This window comes from Rhineura floridana, chromosome 6 (assembly GCF_030035675.1).
Source record: "Rhineura floridana isolate rRhiFlo1 chromosome 6, rRhiFlo1.hap2, whole genome shotgun sequence".
NCBI classification, from domain to species: Eukaryota; Metazoa; Chordata; class Lepidosauria; order Squamata; family Rhineuridae; genus Rhineura; species Rhineura floridana.
Window position 1 is genome coordinate 75,916,193 of NC_084485.1, and position 23,056 is coordinate 75,939,248.

The 23,056-nt window shown below is 40.6% G+C and overlaps 1 protein-coding gene across 6 annotated transcripts in view; it reads right to left on the reverse strand.

Moving 5' to 3' along the window:
• Positions 1 to 1,041: 1,041 nt before the first annotated feature.
• The window catches only part of BRPF3 (bromodomain and PHD finger containing 3), a 53,328-nt gene continuing 31,313 nt past the window's right edge, over positions 1,042 to 23,056 (reverse strand). For all 6 annotated transcript variants that reach the window (XM_061632475.1, XM_061632478.1, XM_061632473.1 and 3 more), the window contains 5 exons: positions 17,535 to 17,631; positions 16,498 to 16,595; positions 13,501 to 13,598; positions 7,687 to 7,841; positions 1,042 to 3,827 (listed from right to left, as the gene is read on the reverse strand). In XM_061632475.1, the coding sequence (XP_061488459.1) occupies positions 3,644 to 3,827; positions 7,687 to 7,841; positions 13,501 to 13,598; positions 16,498 to 16,595; positions 17,535 to 17,631 (632 nt within the window). In that variant the 3' untranslated portion in view covers positions 1,042 to 3,643. The remainder of the gene's footprint in view (positions 3,828 to 7,686; positions 7,842 to 13,500; positions 13,599 to 16,497; positions 16,596 to 17,534; positions 17,632 to 23,056) is intronic.

The window sequence follows — 23,056 nt, forward strand, 5'->3', positions numbered from 1 at the left end:
AGTACTGAGCATAGTTAGTGGGTGAGATTGCTCCTTCATGCTGGCTGCCAGAATATGAGCTGGCTGTGAGGTCAAACTTTTCATCCTGCCTAGACCAAGCCAAAAAGAAATACTGTTATTTCTTGCTCTCTCTGATAATGCATCCAGGACCCAGGAAAGCCTTGAGGAGTGAAGAGAGGATTCCAATAGTCCAGACCCTTCTTACAATTGTGCTGCCCAGTTGGTTTTAATTGGGCACAAAGAGGTGCAAGTCCCAATAATTTCACTGCTACTGGGCATAGTAGTCTGGGAAGACAGGGATGCCCCTCCTTCAAGGGGCTATGTCAAGAAACATGACTCAGTTTCCTGTCCCAATAAGAGAAGTTTCTATCTTGAATAAGCAAGAATGCCCTCCAAGTGTCAGAGGAAAAACACACCTGTCCAATCAAACTCCTTCCCATATGAGCAGAGCTAATGTAAAAGGCCACTGATGTACTATAGTTCTATTCTATAACATGTAAACACCACATATGCCCTATTCCCAGCTTAGTAGACCAGTTCATATATCCCAACTAACACACTGGAAATGTATGTTATGTGGATTCACACTGCATCAGACACTGGCGGAAAAAAGCCATGTGACTGCTACAGCATATGCTCGATTTGTCAGTTCAAAAGAATTGTGGATGAGCTCCCATGGTTTGAGAAAGACTTGTATCAATAACATTACACCTGCTGCTTACTTACCCATAAGTTCAAACTGTCACTGTAGCATAAGAATTCATTCCTGCAAGCACGAAACCATTACAGTTTGGGAGTGGTCGGATACGGGCAAACCATACAATAGATAAAAATTTCACCTTTTAGGTATTTTCCAGGCTTATGTCTTTATAGTGAACTCACATTTTAAACTTTCCCATCTCCCAACACTAGTTATAACTCCCCCCCCGCTCCCCAATTCTTGCCTGATTTTGATAATTTTGCTGAATTAGTGCTTGCCATCTTTGCTTTTAGTGATGTTTTGAAATACTGTTTTGAGATTTTTGTGATGGTTTATGGTCTTAAATTGTATTTTATTGTGTCCTCCATATGTGGTTTGTAAATCGCTTTGGGAAGAATTTTTCTTGAAAAGCAGTATACAAATTTATTAATTAATAATTACCTGTCAACTTTTCAGCACTCTACCAAATCTGAAACTTAAACACAGTTGAGAAAAATCTTCAGGAGCAGACAGGTTTCTAGGAAAGTAGGTTGATGAAAACTGCTAAACACTCGGGGCTTATGAACATTTACAAATTATTACATTTCAAAGTCCAGATGGTAAGCAAAGGATCTCCCAACACAATTCAATCAGTTATTTTACATTAGAACATTTATTTCTCAGAGAGAAAATATAGTTTCAGACAGTCAGATTATAGTAGGTAAAATTAGCATTTTTTCTTTATAAGCATAGAATTTTATTATTACTTCTTATACCATCTGATATAAACAGTTCTAGAAAGCAAATAAACTCACTTTCTATAATAAATAGAGCCATCTGTGCTTTACAGCAGACTGACAAGTCACATTTAGGTCCCATAGCAACAGCAGGATATTAGCCAATTCAAATCCTTAAAATGTAATTTTTAAAAAATGAAAAAAGTAAAATGCAAGATCTTAAAACAGTTATACATAAGTCACAAGTCCACAGCTGAGCTACATCCTTGGAAAAGTGTATGTTGCTTTAAATTAATTACACTATGTGCATACAAAAGACCCAGCAACACAACTGAGGACTTAAAAAAATGGTAACAATCAGGGCCTGAATAATTTAGAATAGTATTTTACAACTATGTACAAAAGTTCCTTCCATAGCCACATTCTTTAGGCATTATCAACTTTTTTTAAAAAAAACACCCTATTCTCTTTCTTTATATGTTACAGATATTTGCCATAAAGTGTGGTTTTATGTCCCCAATATATAAGATATGGTACTTTTTTAAAAAAGTGGACCACATCGAAATGGCAGTGATTTCCCCCATATTAACATTTTGATCCACAATCTCTTTAGTATTAAAAAAATTAAAATAACAACAAATATTGAGTTACAAAGGGGAAAATGGTATTTTAACGTTACCATTTTGCTCTGCACCTTTGGTTTGTAATGCTTAAAAAAAGAGAGAGATCTAGATAAATCAGAATTCAAATATGAAATGTTCTGTGAACTTGCAATTTTCAGTTCTCCCTGTTTTTTCCAGCACATGCAAGCTAAAAACTAGGATTCTCTGAGGAATTGTGCTCTGTTTTTAACAGATCCCAATAATGAAAGTTCACAGAGCATGAAATATTTATGGAAAAGCTAAGGGTGAAACTGAAATGTGCTCCAGTGAGCAAGAAAATAAACATCAGTCCACATTCAACTCAAAATAAGATGGGGAGAAATTCTGACAGTAAAGAGGAACTGTGATTTGACACTGATGCCCTGATCCAAAGCTGCACACTTCAATATACATATGGCACTCTGTGCAAGCAGGTACTGGAGAAAACTCTGCATGTGCTATGAGGGACACAACAGGCCAAGAAGGGGCGGTGTGTATATGGAAACATGGTTCTACACACAGCTTGCTCCCTCTATAGATAGGCTGCTTCCACATCCAGCAATCATGCAGATTTATGAGCCAGGGTAAATGTGTACAGAAGTGTATGAGGAGCTCCTACTCAGACAGAACTCCTGTATACGGTGCCCCTAAACAGGAGCTATGGGCAAGAAATTTTCAAAAACCAGAAAGGTTCTGTTTCAATCATGCTGTAGTAAATTTTAGTATTTAACGGCACTGTTCCAGCACGTTAGGTGCTTTTAAAATACTGTTTTGCCCAGTTTCAGAAATGTATTAACCTGAAGTTGAAATGTAAAAACTACTTCATAAATGTAATCACACAAAACATTTTACATGATTTCTCCTTCATATTTAAAGCTGTGTGCATGTAAATGTACATGAGGGAGAGGTAAAAACTCACCAAAATATCTTTTTCTGTTGGTAAGATCTAAAACATAAACCTAGGCATAAGATTTTTAGACTAACGTGTAAATGTACAAATGCAGTGGGGCAAACCAGTGCTTTTAAAAATAACATGAAAAAGTATGTTGAGTGTTATTTTAAATTTGGCACACAAGAGTCGTCTAAAGGATACAGGATTATTCATAGCAGTGGCAGGCTCCAGAGAATTCTTCGTAAGTTGAGTTCAGGACTAGGTGAAGAGTGAAAACACAATAGACTTGTGGGGCTTCCAGTCCAATCACCAAATGAATTCAGCTTCTCCCTTGCTCTATAACCTGATCTAAGATTCTGTGCCAAGGCCACAGTGTTACAGTGCAGCTGCACCTGACATCCTCTTACTTGTCAGACTCTTACATCACTTCCTGTCCTACTGGCTCTTCAGTGAAACATATTCAGAAAGAATCCAGACAGGCTTTATGGCACATATTAGATACTTTACAGGAGCTTTTCCTACTGCTAGGAATAGTGCATCTCTGTTATGAACACAAACACACATGGCAGCCACACCTTCCTTCAGGCAGGGAAGAATCCCCAATTGTTCAGTGTACTCCAAGATTCACAGTGCCTATAGATGCAGGTATTGTTTCCAGGTAAAGCAGGAAGGGCAGAGCAGGCTCTTTCAGTCCCTACAGATAATTTGGTGTGACAAAAGGATGGTCTCCCTGAACTCGACTCATATGGATCATTGCCCGGTCATATGCCACCTGGACAGATTTGCGGATGCTGGTCTTTCGTCCCTCCATCATCTTGAGTTTGTCCACTGTGTCATCTACTCCAAGGGGAAGGACCTTTTCCCGGGGAAGCCACTGCCTGCAGTTCAAGAGTGCATATACAGAAAAAAATTATTTATGGAGTACATAAGAGAAGGAGATACATTTCCAATTATCTTGAACCTTAGTGTTCTCCTAAACGGTATAGATCTATTTCCAAATTTACAGACATTTTCATTGCAATTCATTTTAACCAGAAAGAAAACCCTCAAGAAACATCGGTAATTCTGATAAATAATACTGTGACTGTTGGCAAAGAAAGAGTGCCTGAATGTATTTTTCCACAGCAGAGTTACAAGGCCAAGAAGCACAGAGTCCGTGCAGATCTCAAGGACAAGTAGCCAAGGCAACCAGCTGGCCTTATCTATAAGACTTAGCAGATCTGGCCAGTCGGTGTGGGGGTCGAGGAGTTTGTACAGAGAGAGAGCTTGTGATATATTCTATTGTCAGTAAAGTGACTCTTAAAACTTATTACTTGTCTGGCTCATTGCTTCAACTGGCATCTAGCCTGTCACTATACTGTTCTGCATCCTGGGCATCTGCTTGCGCCAGATACAACATCCAACAAGTGGTAGCAGAGGATGGTTACCTGGTGCTGATGGTTACCTGGTGCTGAGGATTGCAGAAAAGCGGCAGAGAAAAGCCAGAACTGCAGACCAGCGAGAAAAACAGCAGAGAGACGGAGAAACCGAAAGCTGAGCTGAAAGCTGTGAGAGAGCCGTGGGGAAAAAAAAAACCTGACTGAAGGACAGAGGTGAGAAGCTCTAATTACAAAGGCGGTGAACTGTGAAAAAGTGAAAGTATGTCTATTACGTTATCGGCCGGGATTCCCTTGGAAAGGCTGACAGGGAAAAATTATGGCACTTGGAAACAGAGAATGCAGGCTTTTCTAGTGAAAGAAGACCTGTGGAAAGCTATCGCAGAAGACCCACCCGCCGTGGTGCCAATTCCAGCAGATTGGAGAAGGCTGGATGAGAGGGCAAAGGCGTTAATTGTTCTTGCTATTGATGATTCTCAATTACTGCACGTGCGTGATGCAACAACGGCAAAGGAAACCTGGGAAACTTTAAGAAATATTCATGTGAAAAAGACTGCCAGTTCTAAAATATATCTTGCCAGAAGATTGTATCAGATGCGCTTATCTGGAGATACAACCATGTCAGAGCATTTGTTGGAAATAAACAGACTGTTTACTGAGTTGTCAGAACGTGAAATTGAACATTCTCAAACGCAAAAAGTGTATATCACATTAGCTTCACTAGATTCATGTTATGATAGTCTGGTGAGCTCTTTGGAAGCAATGGACGATGCAAATCTCAATATGGATTACATAGAAGGAAAACTTTTACAAGAATTCCAAAGGAGGCAGGAAATGGCAAAGCAGGAAAAGACTGAGTCTAAACACGTGGAAAAGCAGAACAACAAAGCAGCGCAAGAGAGACTGTATGGACAAAAGGCATGTTATTTTTGTGGTTCCAAGCAACATCTTCAAAGGAATTGTGAAGCAAGAAGAAGAGAAAGAGGAAGAAAACCATGTGTACAGGTGATCTATGCTATACATCTATGCTATGTATTAACAATGAGCAGGGAAATAACTGTAAAGATTTATGGGCAATTGACAGTGGGGCAACAAATAGTATAATCAAAGATAAATCCATGTTTCATACATTTTGTGATGTAGAGGATCATGTGATAATGGCTGATGGATCTAAGAAACTTATCAAACGTAGAGGAACAGTGAAATTAGCAGGTTTCAATACCATTATGACTGATGTGCTGTTTGTTCCTGATATTGAATGCAACATTATGGCTGTGTCGAAACTCAATGAAATGGGGTTCAATGTAATGTTCAAAAGGGGTTCAGTGCATGTAATGAGAGGAGAAAAAATATTCATGAAAGGAATAGTGAGGGACTCATTGTTCTCCTTACACGTGAAACAAACAAATCATGTACTCATGTGTGCTAATAAGAAACTCCATAATAATTGTGTTCATTTATGGCACAGAAAACTAGGCCATATAGGATATGAAAATGTGGTGAAAACAACAGAGAACAGTAATGATGTGACATTGAGAAACTGTGAAAAATATGTAGACTGCCACGTGTGTAAACAAACTAGGGCAGTTGTGGCTGCAAAGAACAAAGAAGCCATGCCCAGTACAAATGCACCTTATCAATTAATACACGTGGACTTAGTGGGGCCATTTCAACCTACTCAGGGGGGTGCAAGATATTTCCTGACAATAGTTGATGATTTTTCAAAATTCTGCACTGTTTATTTACTAAAAGCTAAAAGTGAAGCTGCAGAGAAACTGAAAAGATTTATTACAAAAATTGAAGTACAGTTTGGTGTCAAGATACAGAGAATAAGATCAGATCAAGGAGGAGAGTTCTTAGGACACTCTTTTACTGAATACTTGGATAAAAGAGGAATAAAACAGGAGTTAACAGCCCCTTATAGTCCTCATCAGAACGGGTTAGCTGAACGCTGGAACAGGTTGCTTCAGGACTCATTAAGATCAATGCTATGTGACTCCTCTTTAACGCAAGGTTTCTGGGGAGAGTGTGTTCTGTATTCAGCTTACATTCAAAACAGAATATTCCATAAGGCCACTGGAATGTCTCCTTATCAGAAATTGTATGACAGAAAACCCAGATTAAACCATTTGATTAGGTTTGGAGCAGAATGCTGGGTACATGTTCCCAAAAATAAAAGGACAGGGAAGCTGCAAAGGAGAGCAGACAAAGGGTATATGCTGGGATTTGAAAACACGTATTACAGAATATGGCTGCCAAAACAAAGGTCTGTGGTGTTAAGCAGAAGCGTGCAAGCAATAGAGCAGGATTGGGAAGAGAAAACATATGTGGAGTTGGGAAACACTGAAGGTAGTAATGAACAAGAACAGGCAGACACAGTACCAATAAAACAAGAAGAAACAGGCAGCAGTAGTGAATCAAGTTCTAGCTCTGAGAGAGAAACTGAGGAATCGCCTGACACAGACACAGACACTAAGGCAGAAATACAACCACGCAGATCAGAGAGAACAACCAAAGGAATTCCACCTGTTAGATTTAAAATAAATTCCATTAAGCATATAGACTTCAGTAACTGGAAAAAGTGGGATGATGGGAATCATGAAAAAATAATTGCTGAAATAAATGTAATAAAAATGATGCTGAGATTGCAATGGAGTAACTGTATTACAAATGATGCTGATGTAAACTGAAGAAAAGAAATGTATCACGTGGAGAAATGTAATTTAAGTGACTGCAAGAAATGTAACTGTAATTGTGATAACAAAAGTTAGAAGAAACATGAAAGATGTAATGTAAATGATAAAGGTTTATGCTATGGAAAAATAGGTGGGGGGTGTTGGCAAAGAAAGAGTGCCTGAATGTATTTTTCCACAGCAGAGTTACAAGGCCAAGAAGCACAGAGTCCGTGCAGATCTCAAGGACAAGTAGCCAAGGCAACCAGCTGGCCTTATCTATAAGACTTAGCAGATCTGGCCAGTCGGTGTGGGGGTCGAGGAGTTTGTACAGAGAGAGAGCTTGTGATATATTCTATTGTCAGTAAAGTGACTCTTAAAACTTATTACTTGTCTGGCTCATTGCTTCAACTGGCATCTAGCCTGTCACTATACTGTTCTGCATCCTGGGCATCTGCTTGCGCCAGATACAACATCCAACAGTGACATGTACAGTCTCTAAGAGAAGATGTGTAATGGCTATGCTTGGTGCTGACAGAGGACACAAGGGCTGGCAGGTCTTGAGATTTCCCTCCTATCTTCTGGGTCCTTAAATCTTTAGCTGCAAATTCAGCAGAGTAACTTCCTGATACTCAATAGTTAAAAATAAATAAATAAATCTTCCCCTTCATCCATTTACATTTACTCACCATGTCCTCTTGTTGTCAAAGAACAGGACAAGGAAAAGCTTTTCTCCAACTTCTGCTTGTTTCTGCTCCCCTAATTTCAGTACCTCCAGAGGAGGGACAGGGATAGGGACTCCATTGTGAAGGAGGCCCTCTCGTGGCATCTCTGGATCAATTATCTAAAAACACAAGGGAAGATACACAGGTAATACTATGGAGACTTATCACAGATCTTAGAAATTCTGCCCAGAGATAACGGTCCTGTTCTGTAGCACTGAGGAAACGGGGAACAGGATGACTGGGTAGCAAAGGCATCTCATCTGTGATAGTGGAATGTGAATTCTTGATTGCAATTAAACAAATTTCACAACTGTCTGAGCAATTAGGCTGGATGTAGCATGGAGCCAAGAGAACTGTGAAGAAGAATAAGTTAGTAGGAGCAAAGCATTATGATTAATTTTTTAACATGTGCAGTAGGGCAGAACCCAGAGGTGATACGAAGACTTTAAGTCTTTTTAGCTAAAAGCTTCAGAAAAAAGCTTTGAGCAACTAGACAGAAATCGCAGCTTATATGTACTCCACATTTCAGTTTGTCCGAGTTGGTAATTTAAAGTAAAATGAAAGGAAGATGAATTACAACCTTTCACAGCAGGACAGAGATATTCAATATATAGCCTCTCTTCCCCCCACCCACCATCCCCCACCTGTCCTTCTGCTAAACGCTTTCCAGTCTAGAGAAAAGTTGGCATACCTTTCTCTACCATTCAGTACTGAAGAATCCAACAAGCAGGGACAAGTAGGAAAGAACTTGTGTAATTTTTTATCTAACTGGAATTCAAAATCATTTTATTCAAGGGACACTACCCTATCCCTGCTGACCTATTATCTAGCTGTCCCAGTTTGTTCTCATTCACACCAGTTTTATTCTGGTACAAATATATTGATTCAAGACTTGTTTAATTTGCTTTTCTTGGGATCATAATTAGACTCGATGTTTTAGAAATTAGGACATATGTGGGGGCGGTCATTGTTGGGGCTTCTGTTTGTATCCTTCTGCACAAATATGAAAAGTATATTCATAATGTCTGTGCTACTGGTTATATGTGCACCTTCATATTTTGTTACGGCATTTTTCTTTATGTAAAGCACAAGCAGGCTGCTTGCTTTACATTCATATTCTTTCTTTATGCCTATCACACTTCTGTGGGTTGTGCACCATACGTCTCATTCAACTAACGTAAAACCTAGTTTCTGAAAGTTTTATTCCAATTATTTTTGATATTAGCTTTTAACAATTATGTTATTTAGGCTGCAATCTTATGCAACAGCGGTGGGAGATTTCTGGCTCATGGGCCTAAATAGGCCTGCCAGATTTCCCTATTTGTCCAGGACGCCATTTTGGCCAAGATACATCCCACCTACCCTATCCCTGACATTATATATATCATCTGGTATGAGGCGGATAAAGACCTGGCTCACCTGAAAGGCACTGCCAATCAGCTGACCAGCAGCACCTGCAAAGCCCTCTGCAAAGGGTGTTTCAAAACCAGACAATCTTGTGATCCCTTTGCAGTGGGCTTTGTAAGGCCTAACAATCAGCTGATTGTTGCATTTAGTGAATCCCACCGCATAGGGCTCCATAAGGGCTCCACAAGACCCAACAATCAGCTGATTATCTAGTCTTGTGGACCACTTTGTGGGCTATGTACTTGCCTCCAGTTTGATTTCAAACAGGCAGACAAGAAATAGTCACCTGATGCCATTGTGACATCAAGTAACTGACAGATGGGTGGCCAGTTGCCCACTCCTGCTATTCACCCTCATCTGGGAACGAAAGCAGCTGCCATGGTTGGGCTGTGTGGCTCCCCTGATCTCTATCTGACAGAGTCACTGAAGCATACCGGGACAGAGAAGGAAAGGGAAGCCACGCAGCCCAACCATGGCAGCTTTTCATTCCCAGATGAGGGTGTATAGCAGGAGTGGGCAACTGGCCACCCATCTGTCAGTTACCTGATGTCACAATGGTGTAAAACATTTGTCAGTTACCTGACAAGGTTACCTAACAGTCACCTGACAGGAGTGGGCAACTGACACCCATCTGTCAGTTACCTGATGTCTGTATGGTGTAAACACACTGGTGGAGCCGATCAGATGCTCCTGCTGGTGAGTGTTTGCACCACACTGGCCTTACCACCACAGCACCCCTCCCCCTTCTCCATCCCAGTATGCTGCACTGACACAGCAAGACAGAGGTCAGGTGCGTGACGCAGATTCATCATGCCATCTGCTGCTGCTCCTGCCTGGGAATCGGTCTCACTCAATTCAGTGGGGCTTACTACTGTCTAGACATATGAAGTATTTTCATCATACAGGTGTTTTTAAATATTTAATAATATTTATATATAAGGTGTCTGTTCCTTTTGCCTAAAAGAAAAGCAGTTTAGCGCTTCTGGTATTCAGAGATCATCTCTCTAGTTAAAATTGTTTATTATATTTTTATCACTGTTTATCCTTCCATGTTTTTGAAATGTGGATATGGCTAGACATATGGTCTACCCATATGGTGATGGACGATTGTTATTTATTATGTATTCTGAGTAATTTGTTTATTTATTTTTCACCAAAGCACTGGAAGACAGCTAATAATAAGAAGGAACATCCATAAAGAACATAAAAAACAATCTGAAGGAACAAAGTTAACAATACGGCTAGCAATGAAAGACAATACTTAAAACAGCAGCTCAGAGACCCCCCAAATGCCCTCTGAAAAAACAGTTTTTACTTGCTTCCTAAAGGCCAACAGCAAAGGGATGGAATGCACTTCTCCAAAGCCTTGATGCCACCACCATTGAAAAGGTTCTATTCCAGGTGACATTTTCTGCCCCTGCCATACCTCAAATAACAAAGGTGATTGAAGAAAAAAGATCTCAAAATCTAGGTCAGTTTATCCTATGAAGCCCTGTGTAAACAGGGAACTTCTAGCAAAAAAGGCACTATCTCTATAATTTACAGCCTTCTATTAAAAGTTTAAATATGGAAAAGAAAATTTGGTATGTAAAGCTTTGGCTAAATATCTGGGGAAGGAAATCAAAGAAGAGGATTGGAGTGAATTATGCGTAGGCCCACCACACTCAAGAGCCAGCTCAGCCCTCATCAAAGAAAATGCTTTGAAATTTATACATTGGTGGCAACTCCGGTTAAACTGAACTACATCAACTCCTCCCTCTCCCCTCTATGCTGGAGGGGATGCCCGATCCATTGCTCTTTCCTACATTTATGGTGGGACTGTAATAAAACAAGACAATTCTGGAGTGATGTTTTTCAAATTGCTAGCTCTTGGAGGCCCATAACAACAACAAAGTAAAGTTCTTAAAGCTAAAATTATCCCAGATGGGGCCTTGGCATTTCTTTTCCTTAAAGGGGGTTCCATTGTTCCTAAAACTCAGATGTTTCTCCTATCCAGATTCCTACTTGCAGCAAGGCTTGAAATAGCCAAAAATTGGAAAGGGGCAGAACATTTAACAATAAAAAACTGGTTTACCAGACTTTGTCAACTTGCACTAGATCAGCCTTTCCCAACTAGTGGGCCACCATCTTTCCTGACCATTGGCAATGCTGGCTGAGGCTGATGGGAGTTGTGGTCCAACAACATCTGGTGGCCCACTAGTTGGGAAAGGCTGCTCAAGATGAAAAATTAACTCAAGAGGAAAAAAAAGCTTGGGGGGAGACATCCTCTGATACATTTATTCCAATATGATATCCCTTTTTATGTTATGTGGTCGAAGGGGGGGCAGAAGTGAGACCACCCTCATCATTAACTTCCTTTTGGTGGGATGTGTACCCTCCTTTTTAATTCTATTATTCTGCTTTCTGGTATTCTTTCTATTTTATATATAAAGCTTCTGTTGCCGAATGTACTCTTTTTCTGTTTTGTATAGAGTGACATGTTTATTGTACTTTGATTGTTGTTTTACTTGTTTGTTGTTACATTTACTAGAAATCTCAACAAAACGCTATTCATACAAAACAAAATCTAGGTTAGTTAGTATGGGAAGAGGTAGTCCTTCAGGTACCATGGACCCAGGTCATTTACACTTTAAAGGTCAAGACCAGCACTTTGATTGGGCCTAAAAGCCAATGAAAATATTTCAGAATTGGCATCAAATCTTCCCTGTGGTCCTCTCCAAGCAGCAGTCTAGAGTTATTCGTGTAATACTATATAATGTTCAGTTAGTGCTACATGCTTATTGACAGAAGTTTGCATTCATTTGTAATGACTATTCTATATATTCATTTGCAGAGTCCCAATGAAGGTTGTTACTGAAATGTGTTGCAATGCACACACACAACTTTTTAAATAGTAGTCTGTAGCTCCTCTCTTTTATTCTTTGCCTTCCCTTCTTTTTCTTTCTTAGTGTGTCTTGTTTAGGCATAAACATGGTTTATCCGTGTACTGTCAACAGCATTGGATACAGATCTTTTCTGAAGTATATAGTGCTGTATGGTCCACTACTGTACAGCACAGTATTCTTTATTCCTGCCATTTCTCACTAGGGGAAGACTAGCACAGAAAAGCATGAAGAACTTAAGAGATCTGAAGCTCCCAGCCCTCCTGACAGTACAACTGCAGTGCTGGTAGCAGTAGGGTAGTCTTTCATTTTATTTTATTTTATTTATTAAATTTATATTCCACCCTTCCTCCTTATGATCAGCCACACAGGGCCTTCTCTCAATCCCGCCGACAAAAACAGCTAGATTGGCGGGAACTAGAGAGGGCATTCTCAGTGGCGGCCCCCACCCTTTGGAACTCCCTCCCACAAGATCTACGGCACGCCTCTTCCCTAAATGTATTTCGTAAAGCCTTAAAGACCTGGCTCTTTCAACAGGCCTTTGGGATTTCTGGGGAGGGTTAACTTTTATGACTGAAATGCCTCTTACCCTGCACTAATATTGTTGTTGCTGCTGTATTGTTTATATATTGTATTAATGTATTTTATCACATTGTGTTTTAACTGTTTACATGTACGTCGCCTAGAGTGGCCATCGGCCAGATAGGCGACACATAAATTAAATTTTATTTATTATTATTATTATTATTATTATTATTATTATTATTATTATGCAAAAGACATTCCTGCTTCTTCCATCCCTGTTCTATTCTGTTTTAGTAGCATCTGCTATTAAAAGTACATGCAGAAGAATTCTTAATTAGGAAAGGTCGCTGTCCTGCACATGCAAAAAGTCTTAATTCTGAGAAGTGCAAAATAATAATAGCTCATAGAAGTTAACTATCTCAGTATGCTGAAATGCTTCATTCATTGAGATAATTAGAGCCACAGGTTTTATTTATTTTTATTTTAGGTTGAATGATGATCTTTTATGAAACAATTTAATAATTTAATTAAGTTTTGGTTAGGATAGACATATGTCTGATGACTGCCTCGATAGGTCTCCTAGTGGCCAAGTCTGCTGCTTTTAAAATAAAGAAGGAAAATGCAGATCATATTAATTAGCTTGTCTTTGCATTTCTATCCTTCATTGTCACACAGAAGATCTGGCCCTGATCATTCAGAAACATGTGATCTTTTATGCCACTAGTTCATTTTAAAAATGTATAATGTCACCTATTTTGTCTTTTATTCTGAAGGACCCATGTAGACACATTCTCACTTAGAGATATGAAGTAAGACTCATAGTGAAAACTTCAGTGCTGTACATGATTCTTCCAGAGGCCTTTTTTTCTCTCTCCAGTAAATCTCACTGTGAACTTAGCCTGCATACTAGGCCACCAAGATATCCCCCATGGAAAAAAGGCAGCTGTGAAGCAGGTATACATACCAATGCTGGGTAAGAAGGGTAGCCACGACACTTTGCCCACACAAGCTCCAGAGGTTCTAGTTCAGTGTGTTCCTCAAATGGCATCAGTAGGTTTGTACCTAAGAAATCACAGTATGAACTGACTTAGAATTATATTCTCCCATATACCTTTTTCCTTGAAAGTAATTGCAGATCTATGGATGAAGGTTGGTATTATAAGTATGAAGTTGAGGAAACATATCCTACAACTTAGATATCACTTCTGATAAGAATAATGAAATCAGGCCAACATTCTGATTAAATAATAGTAACTGCTTATCATAAGGTGACAATAACTAAGGCAGCCGACGCCAACCTGGTGCCTCAAGAAGCTTTGGACTACAACTCCCATCAGCCCCAGCCAGCATAGCTGAGAGGGACTGATGATAGTTGTAGTCCAAACCATCTGGAGAACAGCAGGTTGGCAAGGCTGACTTAAGACTATGGCTTATCCTACCATCCTCCTTTTATAGGTAGACAAAATGTTTTGTAACAATGGATCTGGTATAAAAGCAATACATTGCAAATCAGGCCGTGCAATGCTATACTCACATTACTCCAGTACTGGAGATAAATCACCACTAAATCAGTAGAATAGCTGCCATATCATATGTGTGCTCAGTCTATGAGGGGAAAAACACACAAGAAAATCCCCAAGGCATAAAAACAACAGACATACCCACAGTGTTCCTGGAAACAAGGCCTGTGCCCATCAATCAGGGATTTTGCTGGCTACATTCTGCCCACATACAGAGGAAGCCAATGAACACTGAGGACACAGCCCCAGCACAAGCCCTGCATCGCAACATGCATATCATGCAAGATGCCACCGTGACACTCCTACTCATCAACAGCACAGCCAACAACAATCCCACTACTATCAGTGCCCAGTCATCCCTCCAGGCAGAGATTCAAATTCCTTTACGTGTCCCACAATCACTGTTTTGTGAACACAACATACAATAGGGAAGAAAGAGAGACCATATAACAGAGCACCCACATGGTTGCAAGAGCAAGGGGAATGAAGAGAGCATGCGCAGTGCTCCTGGGACAAGGGTTCAAGACCCACGCAGGGAGGAAATCTCCTGCCCAAAGAGTCAAAGGCAGGTGCCAGAACTTGCACAGGGGCAGTCACAGGCACACCTGGCAGTAGCTCACTCAACAATGCATGGGGTTGGAAAGAGATGGGAGTTTGAGCCTTCCCACCCCACCAGGAGGAAAGGGGCAACATGCGCCCACTCACCTTCTGCATACCAGACCAAACAAAAAACAAAAAAAACAGTGTCGGGCAAAAGAGAGAGAATTCCCTGGACTCAAACCCAGACAGCAAGCTCTTCAGAACAGTTCCTTAATCACTCAACCACAGAAGCAAGCATCATGGGGCACCTGACTTATCTCCCTGACCCCCGCCTCAACACCCGGGCCACAGATGCCAGAAGCATAGGGACCCGGGGAGGAGCTCTAGTTAGGTGAAACAGCTCACACTGATTTTCCAGTACAACACCACACTAGGAAACGGGGGAGGGGCCCCCATGCCTATGCAGGAGTGTTGGACCAGCAGCCTAACTCCAGCTATAACCCCAATCAACCAGCCCTTTCAGCCTACCCCGTCCCCAGCAATTAACCCATGTGACCAATCCACACACCCCTCAACTACTTTGTATGATAGGCCAGCTGCCATAGCATCTTGCCAGGACTCATTTACTTTTCCCCTCCATATCTCCCTCCTTGTCACCATCCCTCCCACTCCTTAGCTCCCCTCCCCAGCTCACTGCCTCACATACCCTGGCAGCAGCACACATACACCCTGAAAGGCCTGCCCCTCACCACACAGGTTACCCAAGTGAGCAGAGAAGAGAGGCCTCTGTTTCTGAGCCCAGCAAACTCCCTGCTCACCCCCCTCAGAGTCCTATCCCAAGGCCAGCTGAAGCTGAAACCTACGGGAAAGGAAACCCTAACTATCAATTCCTAGCAACAAAGGCTCCACAACTGCAATATTCTGATGGCAGCTCTGAAATATTACATCAGTATATCTGGCACAGCAGCAACATTATGTGGCATTCCACGGATGCAGTGAAGCTTCTACTGAATACTCTAGCCCCTTAGCTGGCAGATCTAGACAAACACCTAGCATTCTTGCTTTTAGGTGGCTACTGACAACTTTTCTCTGTTGATGAAGAACAAGGAACTAGGGAACTGTTACAGTAACCATGGCACCAGTATACGGAAACATGTAAGGCACTGTAGCTCCATCAAATGAACCCTCATCAGTCCCACTCTGTGGTCTGAGACATTTCCAGATATTAACAACACATTGTTAAGATTTTCTTTACAGCTATAACACGTGAGATTTGTTCTGAAAAAACCTGAAAGTTTCATTATATAATTTGGCCCAAACTATTTTACCTCCCTCCCTACAGTAGAACTGATTCTGTTAAGCTACAAAAGCTAACTATAAAACTGACAATAAATTTAAATAATATGTTTAGAGACTGATCCTATGCATGTTTACTCAGAAGAAGTTTCAAAGGCCGTATTCAACTAAATAGTTGCACTAGTGCAAGAGGACTACCATCACCTGCGCCATCTCCAAATTTGTTCTGGAGGGTTGGGAGAAACCCCAGAACAGATTTAGGGGGTGCAAAGGGGAAGGAGAGGAGGAAAACATTCTGTGCACAAGGAGAAATCCTTGCACTGATGGAACCAGCAACTTAGTGCTACGTTGAACACAACCCACAGAGTTTGGTAATGCTTACTTTGGTGGTGTGGAAAGTATTGCAGCCTTAAGTCTCCTTTAGCACAGTGAACAAGAGGAAAAAGGGGGAACAACGGGGTTTAATTGCTGTAAACCGCCCAGAGAGCTTCGGCTATGGGGCGGTATATAAATGTAATAAATAAATAAAAGCATCCATAACCTAGTAGTATAAATTAAAACTGCAGATTGTGCTTAAGAAACACCAACACTGTGTTTTTTCTTACCTGAGCTGTTGTATTCCAAGTCTCCATTTACACCATCTAAAAAAGGGATTCGTGCAAGAGCAGGCTTTCCTCGGCTACGTTTGTGTGGAGTCAGACTACTGTGAAAAGAGTTAAGTGACAAAACAATGCTTAGCTCTAAAATATAGCTTGAGTTCACCAAGGAGCAAAGGAAGATGTGGAGCTAAACCACAGGAGAATGGTTTTGGGATGGTTAAGATGCCACTGGGTAAATAACCTCTGGACCTGATAAGTAATTTCAGTAGCTTTTTTTTTTTTTTTTTTTTTTTTACAGACAACAAGTTGTAAGTGGCCAGAGCAGCAACCCAGTCTTATAATGAAAACAGGCACAAACCCTTATGAATTATGAGTCTGATCAGATGCTCTGAGGAGATGGATCAGATGCCAAGGATGGGGTGGTGGTGAACTCAGGCACGCTGTGCATTGTTGGGTACATTGAGAGCAGTGTGTGATGGGGTAGAAGTGACCTAATGTTGCAGCATGGCTGGCTCTCAATTGACTGTACTGGAGCCCAGAGTTCAGATGTAAAGCTAGAGTGAAAATTATACTGGCAATGATGCTCACTTGAGCTAGGCAGGTTAACACAGAACTACGTTTTTATTAAGGACTGCTTTTTTAAATATTGTGGGATTGGGTTCTACTCTTGATCCTGTAGCCACATATATCTACCTTGGGATCAAAGGTGGTTTATCTCAACAAAATATTGATAACAAAATACAGTATGATGGAAAAAAATACTGATGCCACAGGATTCACATGGGCTGGAACAAGTCACCTCCAAACTTCCAGACATCAAACACCACACATGCAACTAACACAAGATCATGCAGCCATAATTCCATTGGAATGCTGATTTTGTTAAGAAAGCCCGATGTCATTTAAGGCCTCTGACATGGATGTAAGTGTCATCTAAAAATATAAACTATGAAAAAGTATAAAAGTATAACTGAAAGAAAGGCTAGAAAATGAGTAAGAGAATAATGTTTTTTCTAGGTAAGACCATCCAAAAGAGAGCTTACCTGCAGATGTCAGATGAGAGGCCACTGCCAAGGCCAGAACTGCACTCAGAGTCAGACCCGCTTTCCATATGCTTCCTGAAGCCATTTGTCACTGGTGCTGAGAAGGATGCATGTGAGAATGAGTCTAACTATATACACTGTTCTTTAAAACAAAAATCCTTAGACGAGGGGTAGGGAACCTCTAGCAGACCTAATTAGGCTCGACAGGCGTCTCCATTTAGCCTGCCATGCCATTTTGGTCAAGCCATGCCCACTTGCCCTACATCTGACATCATATATTATGTTAGATGTAGGGCAGATAAAGATGGGGCATGCACAAAAGGGGATTTGCAGGCACTGTTGATCAGCTGATTGGTGGTGCCTGTAAAGTCCCTTGCACAGCACTTCCCATGCGCCAACTATCCACTGATAGTGCTTGGAAAGCACTGCACACTGTTGATTGTCATCACTAGGGAAGCACTGTGCATACCTTTTTGCCCACACAGTTTGATTTCAACCCGTGAAGGCAAAAATGGGTCACTTGGTATCATTGCAACATCAGGTGATTGACAGATGGGTGCCCCCACCCACCAAACTTGGCCTGCAGATGTCTGTGGAGGTAAGGATCTGGCCCACCAGCCAGATTCCGTTCCCCACTGCTGCCTTAGACACTTGTGATGGAAAACAGATAACACCACAATTCTGCAATTCAGCTAACAAGGCTATTTTGATCATGTTAAAGTTATTATTATTATTATTATTATTATTATTATTATTATTATTATTATTATTATATCCTGCCCTTCCTCCCAGTAGGACAAAATGCATTTAAGTGTTATTGGACAAAATGCATTTAAGATTTTGAGAACACATAAAACTCTCTTCCTCAATGTCTTAAGCACAGTTGGAGTCAAGAGGGGTTTTGCAATAATGATGTTCACAGAACTGGTTCAAGAACAGTTCTCTTTCTTCCGTGCTATCTTATTCATAGAACAGTTCTTATCAGTTGCTACCTATGAACAAAGAAATGGTCTTCATCCACCTCAGCACTGCCTTATATACAAAGCCAAAATTCAGCCTGAACAAATATCCTGTTTAGTGATATATTCCTGAACTGTGTTCAGCTTCAGAAATTTTTTAGCCAGATACAATTTCCATTTGGATAGCTGCCAAACTTCCACCTCACATTCTAAAACCCTTTTTCAATTCTGGAGGCCAGGTTCTGCACTAGAACGTACTGAATCCAGCTGGCCCGGATTTCATTCAGCATATAATCTGCTACCTTGTCATGATTATGGATAAGAAGGAACCTTGAGTTTGGGGGTATGTCTGTACCAATAGTTATTAATGTAATAACCTGAATATATTTTGGGGGGTGGGTCTGGCATTGGTATTAATACCCTGTGAATGGTGTACTAATTTTCTTGCAGTGTTCTTTATGGTTGACTGGACTAATATTTGGAATGCCCCTCATTCTAGCCATCATCCCAACACTTCTTAACTAATAATTGTGGGTTTTTTCTTTTTTGATGTTTTAAATGCTGACTGTGCTCCTATCCTCTGTATAGCAATCCCCTGGATACTTCATTACTTGCCTTTCCTTTGAGGTTATATGTACGTGTGTTTCTGCTGAAGCATAATCCCAGCAGGTTTGCTCACCCACAGAGGTCTGTTTGCCTGCCTTATTTGCTTTTTTTAATGCACTTGCACATGGCAGGGGTTCTATCATTTCCCCTGTTTCCTTTTTCTTTGTGATGACCACTGGTTTCCAACAAACTATAACTGTCCTCCACATTTTGAGTGATACTTGGTTTAAAGACAAACAAATCAAAGAGCAGACTTCAACTCTAAAAGGAGAAAGTACATATAAAGGATCTGTTAGATGATCACAGGACAAGGAGGGGCAAAGGGAAATATTAAGTCGTGAAACAGTGGTTGCAAGTGCAGACATTTCTTAATTTTTTGACTCAGGTTTCCACAAATTGGTTATACAAACAATCATTTGCTCAACCAAGAAAGTTTGATTCATTCATTTCAGAGCACCTTGCACAGGTGGACTTCCGTGGGGGGGAGATTGTTCTATATCGGTAACAATTCACTATTGTTTCTGACTCAGTAAATATGAAATATGAGATCTGGAAGCATGGTTTTCCACTGACTAATGTGCTTTTAACAGTAGGGAAAACTGAATGAAAGAGAAGTTTTTCTCTCACACACACAATGCTAGAAGTGAGAGTCATCCAGTGAAGCTGCTTGTGGAGAGATTTAGACTAGACAAGTACTTCTTCACATAGCACATAGTGAAAATTATGGAATTTGCTACCACAAGATGTAATGATTACCACCATCTTGGAGGGCTTTAAAAGGGGATTAGTCAAATTCATGGAGGATAAGGCTATCACTGGTTACTAGACATCATGGCTATGTTACTACCTTCAGTATCAGAGGCAGTATGCCTCTGAATACCATTTGCTGGGGAACTACAGTGGGAGATAACTATTCTTCTCAACTCCTGCTTGTGGGCTTCTTGTAAGCATCTGGTTTGCCACTATGGGAAAAAGGATGCTGGGCTAAAAAAGGCTTTGGTCTGATCCAGCACACTCATGTTCTGTGACCAGGTTGCCATTGGTAACCATTCATCTTTTCCTGGCAACTACCGTGCAATCCCACAACCTAAGATTCTCTTCCTCTGAGTCTCCCGTACCCCCCAGAGAACACCAAGAGGGAAAGATCTCTTATTTCATGCCAGACAAGGGACCCCCAGCATGTGTAAGGGACTTAAAGGAAGGGTCACACTCTTACATTGAACCAGGCTTTGCAGACACTCAGAAGCACTGTGAGGAATTTTTGATTATGAGTATCAGCAAAGTGAAACCCTAACCACCCTCCAGTCCTCCATGCATGCCAGAGAACTTGAGAAAGGGTCACAGGGCTGGTTACCAAGGCTAGTCAAAATCTGTGGGTCCCTAAACACGTGTGAAATAAATTTGCCTGAAGACTGCTCCTTCTGGACACGTTACAAATGTTACCAAAGTCTTAAGCATAGTTGGAATGAAGGTACAGATAACAAGGCTGTGGATCTATAGGGTGAGCCATTTAACAGATGATCCATACCATTCTCTTGCCACCCTAGGCTCTTTTGAGACAGGCAGGATGATGATGATTATAATAAATAATAATAATAATAAATTATTATTATTATTAATTACTACTACTACTACTACCTCTCTTAATTTACCCTCTCTGGTCTGATTTCAACTAATTCTGCCAATGCAGGTTTCACTCTTTTTCTTGGGACATGTTTGCTACATAATTACAAGAAGAGGAGCAGAAAATTCCCTGAAGTTCCCTATACAATTTTCTAAGCAGGTAAAATATAAGCAAGGGGAAAAAGAGATAGCCACAGCAAATGGGAGGTGCACACCATTTAGAAAAATACTGGAAACCTTTGATAATCAATTTTCTCTAATTTCACTCTCTTCTCTTTACCCATCCTGTAGCCCAGTCCAGGAGTCACTGAGCCATCAAACAAATGTTTAGGATGGGGAGCAATGACTGCTACATTCTATAAAGCTGTACTAGCATCACAAACTTACTAGAATACAGCACCATCATAACAGAGTGGGTTGATACTTTCACAATACACAACATATAAGTGAAGCGATATCACACAAAGCTGCTGCACAGCACAGAATGAGGTAGAGAAGGGAACTAGTGGGGGCCTCTCACCTCCACAGTCCATCCTAAAGGCATTTTAGCCAGCACTGAACTGGCTATTATCAGGGCAACCTAGGCTTTAATACTGCTGTACAATTCACTCAATGGAAGCATATTACACACATTACACATTACTCCACAGTGTGCAATAACTCCCTATAGAATTCAGGCTGTTTAAGCTGCTACATTTGACCTATAAAGACAACTGAGGCACGATATATCTAAGAGACAGTCTTCTTTCTTGTGTTCTGTCACCAGTTCCATAATAAACTAAGGAGTGCCCTCATTTTCTTTGTGTATAACTCCATACAGTAAGAACACAATAAAACATTTATCAGTGGTAAATCCACTTTTATGGATTTCTCTTTCCATGTGGATGTGCTAAAGCTGAGCATGAGGTTCTTACAGAAGTGGCCAATGGAGATGTTTTCACTGGAATTTGTATTTGTACTTCACACTTTTAGTTTTAAAATTGCAATCCACCATCAGTCTTTGATGTAAGACTGAATAAATGAAATAGTATGAAACACACAAATTATAAAATAGAGAAGTGCAAGCCAGCATACGTTCCCAAGATGTAGCTTAGTGGGAGATTTCCACCTGCTAGTTACTGCTGGTTAACAAGGTATTGCATACCTCTGACAGGTACTACTACACTTGCTCAGTATGGGGCTGTATACTATTGCGGGCTTCTTTCACCAAAATATTTTCTTGATTCTCTGTGCCCTTTCAAAGATAACATTTTGTACTCACAGGATCACTCCTCAAACTGCTCCTGTGAGCACACATGTAGAAATACTGCTCTACAAATGATTATTAAACTTTTTGAGAATGGCTCAACAAGCACCATCCCCTCAGATTGCTCCAAAAAGCTTCAAAGAATACCAAGCACCAATCAGACCTGGTCTCATTTTTTAACGACTGAGAAGACAAGTGATGCTTTCTTTGAGAGAGGAAAGCAGAAGGGAGGGGCAAAGGTAGAAAGCTGTAAGTTTCCTTCACTGCTTTCAGTTCGTTTTTGCAATGCCTTTTTAAGATGCATGTTAGGAGTGGTTCACATATCTGTATTATCACTAGATGACATGTTTTACCTGCTTCATGTTTATGTTTTTACTTATTTTATTGTTGTTTTGTTGTATTTATGTTATTGTACTTTTATTATTTCTTTTAGCTGCCCTGAACACCATTTGATGGAAAAAAGGATATAAATTTAATAAATAAAATATTATGGGTAGTATTAAATGTAGTTCTAAGTCGCTGGTTCCATCCATGCAAGGATTTCTCTTTGCACGACAGAACTTTCTCCCCCTCTCCTTCCCCTACTGTGTGCCCATAAATCTGTTCTGGAAGTTCTCCTAGCCCTCTAGAGCATATCTGGGGATAGCACAGGGCACATATGGGGGGATAGTTCTGTTGTGATAGAGCTAATCTGTGCACTAGTGCAATTATTTAGTTGAATACTGCCTTATGCTTTTCAATAGAGTCAAATCATATACTGTATTCTGTTGTGAGTCATCAAGTACAAAGTATCCAAATGTGTAAAACAGCCCTGAATTCAGGGACACATTCAGGTCAATGCTATGATCTTGCTGTTTGCCTACCAGACCTTATAAACAGGTGATGTCCCATTTGTGCTGTCTGCCTTCTTCCAGTTCATCCAGACCTACATGTTACCATCAAACCAATATTTTCCCTCTGCATTTCAATTTGCTCTATTCTGGTGAATGACTGCACAAGATCCAGGAGCAAGAAGCAGTGGAGAAGAATCTGGTGTAAACTTTTCGTTTTGCTTGATTTCACTCAAAAATTCTCAGTAATGCCAGGGT